Source organism: Excalfactoria chinensis, chromosome 2 (assembly GCF_039878825.1).
Source record: "Excalfactoria chinensis isolate bCotChi1 chromosome 2, bCotChi1.hap2, whole genome shotgun sequence".
In the NCBI taxonomy this organism is placed as follows: domain Eukaryota; kingdom Metazoa; phylum Chordata; class Aves; order Galliformes; family Phasianidae; genus Excalfactoria; species Excalfactoria chinensis.
In genome coordinates this window covers 116,660,791-116,673,495 of record NC_092826.1, presented here as the reverse complement: position 1 = coordinate 116,673,495, position 12,705 = coordinate 116,660,791, and the positions used below count along the sequence as shown (strand labels likewise).

Genomic DNA, 12,705 nt, shown 5'->3' with positions numbered 1-12,705 from the left:
TGAAAGTAAATTCAGTTTCATATTTTTTTCATTTATAGAGAAGTCCTATTTGCTGTCCTTTTGGCTGTGTCATCTTGTTACTGAACAAAACCAAACCCACCCCTATAGGCAGGACCATGCTCCTACTGCCCAGATCAGGAGGCTGCACTTGAACTAACAAGTTACCAGTCACACAACTCCATTCCTTCTTATAGCTCATCTGTTTTACTGTGACAGGTGCTACTCCTTTCATTTTGCTGCATTATGTTGGAATGAGCTGTCATGGAGCCTTTGAGGATCTAGACTTCAATTCTTCAGGACTCGAGGATATCATAGATTTAAGAAAAACATTTTGTAGTGCTAGAGCCTAGACTGGTGACATACAGCATGCTCCTGACTCATGAGTTCTTGTTTACAGGGCTGCTCTCTCAATAACTGGTCACTGAGGTACCTGTCTCAAGATCCTTGGCAGGGTAACAATATGGCTGAACAAAAGAAAGGTCAAATACTTAAGAGAGAGTTGGTGCTGTGGTTTGAGCTGCAGGGAAAGCTGAGCAGAGTCATATCTCTTAAGAAGAAAAAAGCCAGTTTGCCTTCTACCTAAATTCCCAGACTAAAGACACAGTGCAGCCAGTGGAAGCTTGTCAGCCCTCAGGGGTACAGAGTGGTTAAGTAACACAAGCGGTATGGGGCCAACACAGGACTCCATGCAGTGGCAGCAGCACAGCTCTGTCTTTTAGGATGCGTAGGAAAGGGCATTAGGAACTGCATTCTGCTCTACCTCTGCTTTCAAACTGGAATTGGTGGTGGGATAGGAGAAAAACGTCACTTCCAACCTACAGACTTGATACAGTCCCCTGCAGCCACTATTGTAATCACTGTAGGTAGAACACCTAACAGAAGGCATCACCCTCTCAACCACAGATCGTTGCTAATAGCAGAAAGCAGCTGGTTTTTATAATATTCCAAAACCGAGAGAGTACAGCTCCTAAGAGGCAAGTGTATATCCAAACAGTTGGAGTCCTCTTCCATCATACCACCTCCACTCTATTCCTAACTAATTGCAATCCTGGTAAATGCAATTAGTACTTAAAAGACTGAGGCTTACTTACAGTTTTGTGACCTTCAGCCTACAAGACGAGGATGTAAAGAGATGAAATGACACAATGACTAAGCCTGACCCTGTGTTGCCGCACTACCTTCATCTCAAATATCATCTAATTTCTGTGTCCAGTTAAATACTCCTCCAGGTTGCGTTAGAGCAGGCATGTCTGAGCACTTGGTCAAAGCAAGGAATGAACACGATTGCTTCATCTCTGCCATGAACAAAGGAAAGAGTAACACAGAAATTTAAAGTAAGTTTGCCAAGGGCTGTGTTTTCTTGTGCTGGGTCCTGGCTGCTGGACGTACATTTTAGTGAGATCTCAAATCATGTTTTAATGAGACTGAGCCCAAGCGACAAGAATATGGAGCAACTACTGAAGCCAATAAATTTATGCTCCTGGAGATCAGATTAACATGCATTTTACCTGCTAGGCAATGCCTTTGCTCTCATTTATCAGCCGTATTTATGGCTTGAATCATTTTGTTATTGTGCATATTCTGAAAGAGATACAGAACAAATTATTTGTTTGAATTAAAAGAAAATGCAACAACATTGTAACTAACGCTCCTGTGCAGGCATAATGTTTGAAATAAAGCAGGCAGTTACAGCTTGATGATTTCAGTGCTGTAACAACTGAGCTGGAAAGAAGAACTCAATATAGAAGGTAGACAAGAAACAAAACAGAAAAGGTGAGGTTGAATAAAAGACATGAGCGTGCCACGCTGGTCACTGATAAGAACAGCGGATTACATGCATGACACTGAAGACTTCTGTATATATGGTGGCAAAATCCAATGCCTATAGAAAACGAATAGGTTTATCAGCAGTAGGGAAAGTAGTGATCTCCAGGATAAGCTAAGCTGTAAACCTGGCAAAAAGCAGCAAGCAAATGTCAACAGGATAAACAAAAGGCAATGAATACTGGACAGGCTTTAAACCACTCGTGCATGCTTCAGTGGGTTCTGAATTAGTTGTGATCTTTCAAGAAGACAATCTAGGCGTCATCATGGACAGCTCGATGAAGACATCTGCTCAGTGTGCAGTCAAGAAAGCGGATATTAGGCTGTATTAAAGACAGAACAGCGTGGAAAAATATTACAGCATAAATTTCAGCTGGGAGAGGCAGTAAGAACAAGGCAGCTTATTTGTAAAGGGAAGGAATAGATGATGGACATCTTAGAATTCTCCTACTTATCATATAACAGGACATTCCTCAAGGCTATCTTAAGCCTGCTACCAGTCTGTTGACCTCACTGCTGCATGAAAAATACCACCCTACGTACATCAAAAATGCTCCTATGCTTTGCTTTACCATTCATCACTCTGCTGGTTGAACATTCCCTCCAAAGGAACTGCAGTAGTCTGTTGAAATCTAGCAGTAACCACTTCTGACAGAGAATCATCATGGCTGATTCACATTAACAACTGTGTTAGAGGTACCTCAATGATAAGAATATCAGTAAGAGAAATAGCTGCTCGGCCTCATCTCCGCCTGGTCCCACCAGAGGTCTGATTTGTCAGCACGCATACCACCATCGTGTGCTCTACTGCTATTTGGAGTCCTGCTGTAAAAGCTGAGCAATGAACCTTGAAAACACCAGCACACAAAGGCAAATTCATAACTACTACTTCTTCACGCTCCCCCCACTGCACTTAACTGCTAGAACAGCAGAAATAGAAAAGAGAACAAGCATCTTCTGCATCTGTGTTCCTCCCCTCTCCTCCTAGCTTCTCCTCTACTCCTAGTTCTGAACCACGACACCCTGCATCCTGACACAGCTACATGCTTTCATGAATTGAACGGATCTCATTTCTAGCAATTCCAGCAAGCCTTACAACAGCCACATGACAGGAGACGGCTCTGAGCAGAACTTTATTTCAGCCACAGAGTTCACGAAATACAGCAAGAGTGATTTTGATGTACTCCATGTAGAAACAGAAAGCCTTATATTAAGACACAATCTGGGTTGCACAGTTAACCAGAGATGAAATGCCCATTAGGGCAAGGTTCAGGCTGAGCACTATGACCACGCTAATTGAAATAACCATCTAATTACGTAATACTAGACTAGAGCATGGGTTACATTCTGTAAAAATAAGTTCTCCCCGGAGTAGCATGAAATACTACAACGAAAGCTAACGTAAGGACATTTTTACAACCATTTTCAGCCCTTCTGCAGCACCAGGACTTGCTCTAAGAACACCTCTGGCCTCATAGCACCCTCGTGAGGTATTTTTTGCACAGCTGGGGAAGCTGAGGCAAAGTGAAACCAAGGCCAAACCCTGCTCTCTTGGCCCTGAGCTTTGGCTACAGAACATTTGCTTCTCTTCACTGCATACAGTTGTACCATGATGATACATTTCCATTCCTGTTTATGAGATGCACTTTTCTTTTTCCTGATGATTTATTAATACTATGGTGCATTTTTAATCCTTATATGAAAGCTTGTTTCCTAGTAAGACCACTGAACTATCATGGAGTTTGTCCTTTCCTGGCTCTCTTTCTAAGTAAGTGGTTATACACCAAGGCACAACTCCACCCTCTCTGGGCAGAAAGAAACACCCTCTCAAACTACTGAAGTTCAGATACTTCTGTTGAGTTACAGGGATCCATCACTTTGGAAAGCAGTGCCGATCTCTGCAGCCCTGTCACTCCTACCCAAGTGCTCACTCCACTCCCTGCCTCCTGCTGTGCATTCTGTACTACCAATTAGCTTAAAGCCTCCCTATTCCTTCTCCTTTCCCTCCTCCATCTTCTTGTAAGATTATTTTCTATTCTGCTTCCCCCAGAACATGGTGAAGCTACACCTGTGCTTTAGAAGTCAAGCTACAATACATGGAAATTACCTTACTCAAAACCAGTTCTGTCTTCTGCTGTCTTTTCCCACCTGCTACAGCTTGCAGCTTCTTTATCCAGACTAAAATGACTTTTTGCTTATTTTTCCTGAAAAATTTACTGGCTAATATGTCAGATTCTCTGTCCCCTTTTACATCCTTGCTTTCTGAATCCAAAAGCCACATACAAGTCTAGCACTGCATGAACAGAGTTAAATATAATAATTGCAAAAGCCCAGAAAAGCAAATTTCATCATGTGAAGTCTTATCAATTTAGCATATTCTCCCTGACCTGAACAGCGTACAAACATCTGCCTCAGCCCCTGTAACGTCAGATTCCCAACACAATTTGTGCTTTTATTAACTCTGTTATCCATAAGTTTAAGAGTTACCTTGGACATGACTGCTACAGCTAACTGCAAAGACAGAACTGAGGCGAATAGGAAAGGGCCACTTCTTCACAGTTCCCTTTGCCTGTGGGCAAGGTAAAGCGCAACTGAACCAGTGAGAGGAAACAACAAAACTGATCCTCTCCTCCCTTTCTCATTAGCTCAAGCGCATACATGTGCCAGATTCCTACACCAGGCACTTGGGAAGTCCAACTTTTTGTTTTGTTTTTTAAGTGGCAAAAGCTAGGCAATTTAAGCACCGCACCACCAACAACCACAGATGTGAACTGCTCCTCTCCCAATAAGTAACACACGTATACACGTTCTCCTACCAAGCTGCGAATTTTATGGCCTTAATAAGTTATAAAGCCTGCGGTTTAAAGAAAAACACAACAAGAAGTAACATTGAACATTCAAAATGGACATTAATAATTCACTACTAAAGCATGTTACATGTTATGAAGTTCCTGAAGTGCTACACAACAACATTTTACCAACTGCTATTAAGCAGCTCACATTAACAACTGATAATCCTTCATTTATAGCAGGAGTCTTCCGGAAGCACTCTGCAGGAACAAAACTGGCATTTTTACATGCCTCCATTGACTGCATCAACAAAGCACAAAGTTGGGTTTCTCAGTCTCAAAAGCACACCACGCTTCTACAGAGCACCGACTTCCAAAGCTTCAGGAATACAGGAGCTGATTGTTACAAGGAAGACACTGACAACTGGCATTGTGATAGTTGCTAGCGATGGTATTTAACGCAAGAAACACTAAAGGAGCCTAACATTCTGTACTGCGCTGCTTTTTTCCCCTCCTTTTATGCCTCCAGAAAGAATCTGGAATGATATGCTTAAGAAAAGACCCCCAAAATAGTTCTCAGTAGCAGATGGACTCCTGTGAGGCTGCTGAACAGCAGCAAAATGAGAATTCTCATTCCTTAGTTTAGCAAAGCAAGCTTAAGTGCAAAGCACAAAGCATCATTACCAGTCAATTCAGTCTCAAAACAGCACTATGCAGTTGCAGCCAGAAGACACTCTGACTGGTGGCCAACAAAGCTGCTGTGATAAGAGTTCACCTTGATGTGAACTGGTGCAAGCTGCTGGACATGGCCTACCTGAGCAGAATGCTGACTACCCAACTCCATGGTTTGCCCCTTAAGAGACACAAATGCAACATGCTTGCTCAGCTGTTGCAGGGTTGTAAGCTAGAACTGAAGGTAAAGATTCATTACACTCCAGAATCCATGTATATTTCTGTTTTATTTCATTTTAAGCTGTTACAGGGTTTTCTTAAGCTGCCAGAAGTCATGCCCGAAAACTCAAAAGGTGGTACAATGGACAGTCTCATCTACCTTCCGTACAGTAGATCAGAACTTGATTCATGTGCACTGGCGATTTCAATCGCTTTAGAGAATCAGGAAAAAAAACGCTTTAAGATTTCACATTCCTACCGCATCAAGTGACGTGTCCATTTACCATGAATTCCACAGAAATCTTGAGTGACACGTCAACAGTTTTGCTGGCAACAAGGAATTTTCAAGGAAGATACATGGCTAAGAGCTCAAGGCATTGGTACCAGTCTTTCAGCGGGGTTGTTTCCAAGGTCTCCGACTGAAAAAGAGTCTCTTGAGCCCTCTCTTTAGTAGCAGCTTCCAGCAGAAGTTTTAAAGACTTAACTTTGCAAGAGCAAAGCCAGTTTTACTCTGTGCGCAGAAGAACCAGGTGAAACCCTGTCCCACCAAAGTCAACAGCAAAATTCCTATTGGCCTCAGAGAAGTAGATTTAAAGCGAGTCAGCAGTTAGACAAAAGGAACCCAACTATGCAACTCCCACACTATCATCATCCTCTGCAAATGCACAGTACTCCCACACAAGCAAGCGAGTTTTGGTTTGTTCCCTTGTTTCTCTTGCCATTGGCAACACATAAGAGATGTTGGGTCTTTTTTTTTTTTTTCCTTCCTTTTGGCATTTACTCAGAAACACCAACACTGGAGCATGCCACTATTGTTACTTCATTTTCCTTCTGGCATAAGAAGAGAAAAAGTTACAGCAGAACACTTTTGGTACACATCAGATTTTGCTGACTGAACCAGTTATGGGGCAATGTCCTGTATTCTTAGTGCCATTTTGCCTACCTTTACTAAATTAACTCAGCCTTCCGTTCTTACCCAACATTCTGGATTTATTAAATACCATTTATGAATTTTACTTTGAGGATTTCTGTCTCAAAAAGCCTGCAGGCTTCACCAAACTAGTCAAGCAAATAAGGCTTATCGAGCATAAAAGTCATCCCTCCATACAACAAGTTATCGTGGTTGTTAAGTAACCATTGCCCTTTAACAGACAAATACCCATTCTTAGCAAAGGCCAATTTATTTGTTTCTATCTGGTATTACTGTTGCCATGTATCTTACAGTTTTTCAGATGACAAATTCCAAAGACTACAGTTGGAGTCTGGATACCTCTGTGTCAAATCAAAACTCTTAGTGCCTTAGGGTGAAAAAAAACAAACTTCATGATAAAAAACAAAACAAAATAAATCCTATTTCACTATAGTATTTCACTGTCATTTAAATACACTGTAATTTGATATCAGAAACAAGAAAGGCTTTTTTTTTTTTTTTGGTGGAAAATAGGAAAAAAAAAACATTTAAACAGACAACTGTGAAAATGGCTAATACAAACAGACCATTCAAACCCATCAATCCTCCAATCTGATACTGAATGAGTTTTAATTTGTTTCACCGTTGCTTCAGTACAGCTATCTAAAAAGGTAAACAAACTACAGCTCTGTGTTATACTTGGGTAGCACGGGTGGTATGGTATGCTCCAGAAGTCCCTGGTAGGCTATGGCTACACATGACAGGATTCCTCGGAAGGGGAACAGGATAGGTTTTTCATTAAGGTCACTTAAATCTTTGTTATAGCAAATTGGAACCAAATGGCTGACTTCTGCAGGATTTCTGACAGGAATCCAGTAGAGCTGGTTTCAAGTTTCAGATGGCCACTAAAACAGCTGTAACCTTCTCTTCCAGAAGTTGTGATCCACATGGTGTCCACAATGAGTGCAGCAAGTCTGAGGTAGTCAACCTTTACGAAGGCTCAGTATCTGAACATAAAAAGATTTTGAAATGACCACTGGCTGTAGGTATCTTTCTGAGCAACTAAAGAACACCGATGACTCTCGTTCAATCATTTACATTAATTTGCCCCATATCCAATGGAGAAGTTGTAACACACGCTTCCATAGCGCAGGAGAACCGATCACTTATTGTCAAAGTATTCTGCACTTGCTGCAGTAGATCCAGCAGAAATAAGGTGGCATGTTCATCATAGCCGTTAGCTGTAGTTTAGTTACCTTAGTAGAAGGGTTACCAAAAAAGCATTCCTTAATTGTAATGTGTATGCAGCTCTACTGATCCCCAAGCACAGCATACTGGTTGTCTAGCTGAAGTTTAAGTGCCTGGTTTTTTGACACCTCATCCCTACCTCTAGTTTTGTGTTTTACTACTTCAAAGCTCTTCTCCATTTCTTTATCCCTACGGGAAAATAAATGTAATCAGTAAACGTCACTAGCTTGTAAATTTCTAGTTGATTTCCACCCCATTCCAACAAAAACATTACATTATGAACAGTAAACACTAAGGTCTAGAGTTTTAACAGAATAGCCAAACATCCCCAAGCAAATCTTGTAAAACCTGTTTGCTAGAATCAAGCTTATATCTTCAAGTACAATTCAGGTTACACTACACATCTCAACATTAAACTTCTCCCAAATAAATTCAAGTACACTTATGAAAGTTAACGTTACAAAAACAGAAGCCCATTCACTTTCTGGAATACTCAGATTTTGCACCATTCAAGCCCTAATGTAACAACAGCACATCTCATTTGCCAAGTAGACAAAGCCACACCAAAACCAGAAACAGCTCCAGCTGGGCTGTGTTGAAAAGTCAAAACACCAAGCAGATGAAATAACGGCTATTTATCTTCCTTTAAGTTACCTTCACATCTCTGATGAGAAGGAAGCATGCTCAAGACATTCTACTTGTTTTTCTGACAATAACAAACATCCCCATCAAACCCAGCATCTAATGAAACCAGCTGCTGTCAAGAGCAAAAACATTCTACTTGGAAAAATCTCCCAGCAAGTCAATTAGGTAACTGGGAATCTCATAGTGGGATACATCCTATACAAGTTATTCCAAGGGAAGCCCTTCCTATAGTTGGAAAATACAGTTAAGACTTTTCCCATCTCTTTGCCAAAGAGACTGATTTTTTTGTTCTTTTCTCCATGCAAAGATATGGGCTCAATCCTTGTAACAACATAAAACATTGTTAAGAACATATCCCTTAAGGAATTAATGGAATGTACTTACTTTCGACTGTCTACAAGCTTGGCAGTAGACTGCAGTGATGGAAACTGTGTATCACTATAGATTTCAGGTGGCCCTTGCTGTGCTCTCCGTGGCCTGCCGCCCTCTCTGGCACCGGGCGGCCTGTATACACCGCCAGTTGGAACTGGCTCTGGGGGTTCCGTAACTAGTTATAGGAGCAAGATGGACACAACAGGGTAAGTTTGCATTCACCGTGAAAGAAACACCAGGAAAAAAAATAACCACCAAAAAAACCTCCACTACGCATACACAGAAAGAAGAACCTCACAATTATGTTACTGCATTCTTTAAAAGCAAACATTCTGGATAAGGCAGGAAAAAAGGCACCACCTAATTTTATCTATACTCAGTAGCGGAATTGAAATGTGGCTTGGCATTTTGCTCCCCAAAGTGCAGAGCCTCAATCCTCTAAGAATATAGTTGGTTTTTCTTTGCAATTTATTAGCAGCCTGTATTTAAATTTGAGATCTAAGCGTGCAATTACATATTTGCCCAGTCTCATTTACAGCACCTCTCCATACGCTGAAGGGAATACTCAAAGTAGTTTAAGGTAAAAAGCCTACAATGAAATAACACGTTCTCCTTCCCTTCCCCACCCCCTCCTCCTACAGGTACAGAAACAAACACATTGGCTGATACTAAGAAATGAATTACTTTACTGGGAGAGGACTTGTGCTTAAATTCACTTTGCAGTGTCATATTCTGCGCACCCTAGAACTGATCTCGAAGAACTACAGAGTGCTATTAATCACCGAGCCCTACTCAGGAAGTGACACACTAAACATCAGTTATCGACTCAACACCCACTTATCATCAAAGCAATAAATTTTCGACCCACAGAAATGCTTCCAACTGATTTTCTGCAAATTAAAAAGTAGAGGGAATTAATTTAAAAATGAGATGCTTTCCACACTTTGAAGCCTGCAATAAAAATAGACAGCCGCCATGTTTACTGCGATTATCTGACAGCTTTATCAACTCTGTTCCTCAGAAGTCCCCAGAGCAATAGGGACCACTCCTTGCACTCTGCCCCCTCAGTAGCTTAATTCCGACCGGTTCAATCAACAACCAAGTTACATTTACCAATTGTTTCAACAACAGGTGCTGGCGCAGGAGCTGACTTGTTCCAAGGACCAGACGATCTGTCTACAGCACCACTGGTTTCCTCCCAGTTGTCACTAGGTTCTTCTCTTTTTTCACTTTCATCGTCTTCCTTTTCACTGTAAGAAATAAATTTATTACACAGTAAATCCTACTAATCGAGAAGTCATCACAGCCTCCCTCCCTTTCCTCTCCCTTGAGTACTCTGTGCCTTGTTTTCAGCTAGAAGATCTCCTGAGCTGGATAATCAACAGCCACCAGTGGGATTTTTCCTCCATCTGCTTGTCCAGTCTACCCTTCAATCTATAAACTAAGTCATTACAAAATCCTATGGCAGAAGGAAAAACACACCAGTGTCAAAAGCATTCAGAATGCCAGCCTTTGTCTGGAAAAGCACAGCACTCGCTTTTCAATCAGACAGTGAAGCAGCCCACTTGTTACTTGTCCATTCAGACATGTCACTTATCTGCTGTGCCGCTCTGATGGTATGGGGAGCTTGTGGACCAGAAACCTGTAAACAGCCTAGGACTAGCTGCCTTCAAAATCCAAGCAGGTTAAGGCTGAAGTTTATCAGTACTTGGAGGATCAAATGATATTTTCAGCCTAAAACTGTGGTCACTAAAATCCTTTTTCCAACTCGAAGGAACCTTTTTCTTAACCAGAACAGACTGAAGTAGACTTACTTTGGATCAGACTACAGGAAGAACCTAACAAAAAAGCAAACAAAGCATCGTGGATGAGGCTCACAGATGCAATCCTGCGGGTCTCATCACAACACAGTGGTTCTATCAACTGTGTTTTTGTACTCTTGAAATAAAAACTCAAGCATTCAGGAATTCACCCTGGACTGAGTCAGATATCCTTACATCATTCGAGTGATTCAGGAGGAATTACTACCCAGCACTACTCTCAGAGCAATTCCCATTCTGTTATCTTTACAGAAGGGGAATTTTAAGTATGGGGAGAAAACTCCCAAAGAAAAAAAAAAGAGTTTTTTGAGACATGCAATGATAAGCCTGACAGGGAAAAAAAGGGTGGGAGGGGGAGGGGAAAATGTACCTTATTTGCATGGACTGAACTCTAAGACCACTATAATCAATTTCTTCTTTTTGTTCAAACTCTTTCCAGTCATCCTCTTCCTGTAAGAGAAAAAGAAGTTGTCACCATCTTTCTACCAAACGATGAAGAGATGATAGCTGCGATAATACAAAGAAAACTCATGGCAAATGTGCAGCTCCGTGGCAAACCAACCTGCGTGCGCCACTGCCAACAAGGAGAAAGATTCCACTCCTTCCTCCCCTAACTTACTGCACTCCCCTATCACATGACTGAGAACTGATTTTAACTCACCATAACAGTCACAAAATGCCCCAGCAAAAAAAGGGATTAGAGTGAAGAAAACCAAACACATCAGCTCAGCAAAAAGCTAGAGGAAAGGCAGGGAACACCAAACCAGATCGGGAACAGGACCTTGCAGCAGGGAGCTGTGAAATGCAGGGCAAGACCTCTCCCTTTCACTGAGCTTTTATGACAGCCCGAATGCTTGTGATGCTTTAGATTTACTTTTCCATCACGTGTCTCATAGGATAGAAACAACAAGGAATACCCTGAATAGCTTCTTGTCTTTGGGAAGACACACTGAAGGTTTCAAGACAAGAGTTGGACTACATATCTGGGGAAGGACGAAATCCATCTGAGTGGAGCCAGTTTTGTCCTTCAGCTGGTCCTGGTGTCACTAAGGTAGGGCTGATGGAGACCAGAACAGATGAGCAGCTCTCCTTAGTCACAGAGACACACGCTGAATAATTAGAGGTTACATACTTCCTGCGTTATACTGCTGGCAATGCAAACGCCAAGGACACAGCTCCCTGAGAGCACCGTCCCGGGGCCCGCACAGCACCAACCTGCAGCACAGGCTGCGACCTGCTCTGAGGTGACAGCGGAAGTGGCCCGGCGTCACCGCACTGCCTGTTAAGGACTCAGAGGCTTCTACACACGTGCGACTCCACAGCTCCGAGAGCTCGCAGGCTTCTTATACCCCCATCTCCATGGAAACGGCACAGCTCCCAAATTAACGCACCTTTCACATCTAAGAAACTTGATTTCCAACCCAAGTCACCAGTGCTCACCGACGAGAAGCACGCAGGAAGGTTTCCCGTCGCCCTTGTTCCAGCCAGAAAGCCCCCACGGCTGCGAGCAGCCCAGCGCTACCAACACCCAGTGCGAGAACACAACCGCCAGCGCTCACGCTCACCTCACGTTCTCACACCGCACACCCCAACAGCTCCCGGTAGCGGCTCCCCCCGGGCGGCCTCCGGGCACCCGGCAGGCACAGAACGGCCCCGCCAGGCCCCTTCCCGAGGCGCGGCCCCGGCCCTCCCGCATGGCCGCGGCGGGGCAGAGCCGCCCGCACCCCGCATGGCCAAGGCGGCGCCGCCCCGGGGCTCCCCCTGCCGGCAGGAAGGCGCCGCGGCCCCGCGCCCGGAGGCGGCCGTGCCCCTTCCCCCAGCGCCGCCCCGCCGCCCCGGGCCGCACCTTGCTCTTGGCGGAGCCGCCGCTATTGGCGGCCGCCCCCGAGGCGCCGCCGTCGGTCGGGCGGGGTCCTCCGGCCGCAGCGGCCGCTCCGGCGGCGTTGGAGGCGGCGCTGGAAGCGCTGGAGGCCGTGGAAGCCGCGGCGGCGCTGCGGCCGCTCTTCTCCTTCCGTTTCTTCTTGTCCCGCTTGGCGAAGAAGTCGTCGAGGCTCCTCTCCTCGGTCTCCGCCATGGCGGCGGCGCGGTTCGGGCGCTGCTCCTAACGGCGGCGGGAGGCGGCCGAGCCAACAGGTGTCTCCCCGAGCGCTCAGCAGCCGGCCGGGCCCGCGCGGCGGGAGGCTGCCGCACTCCACGCTGCTGGAAC

The 12,705-nt window shown here is 44.1% G+C and overlaps 1 protein-coding gene across 3 annotated transcripts; it reads right to left on the bottom strand.

Annotated features, from left to right (window-relative positions):
- Positions 1-5,554: 5,554 nt before the first annotated feature.
- Positions 5,555-12,705, bottom strand: CDV3 (CDV3 homolog). Of its 3 annotated transcripts, none has more exons than XM_072328247.1 (5): positions 12,346-12,705; positions 10,870-10,949; positions 9,793-9,929; positions 8,692-8,854; positions 5,555-7,851 (listed from the first exon to the last, which is right to left on the bottom strand). In XM_072328247.1, the coding sequence occupies exons 1-5, from the start codon at positions 12,571-12,573 to the stop codon at positions 7,725-7,727; spliced, it is 735 nt and encodes a 244-aa protein (XP_072184348.1). In that variant the 5' UTR covers positions 12,574-12,705; the 3' UTR covers positions 5,555-7,724. The 3 variants fall into 3 exon arrangements, with proteins under 3 accessions (XP_072184348.1, XP_072184350.1, XP_072184349.1); XM_072328249.1 differs by lacking the exon at positions 12,346-12,705 and adding an exon at positions 12,065-12,159; XM_072328248.1 differs by having other exon boundaries at positions 6,937-7,421.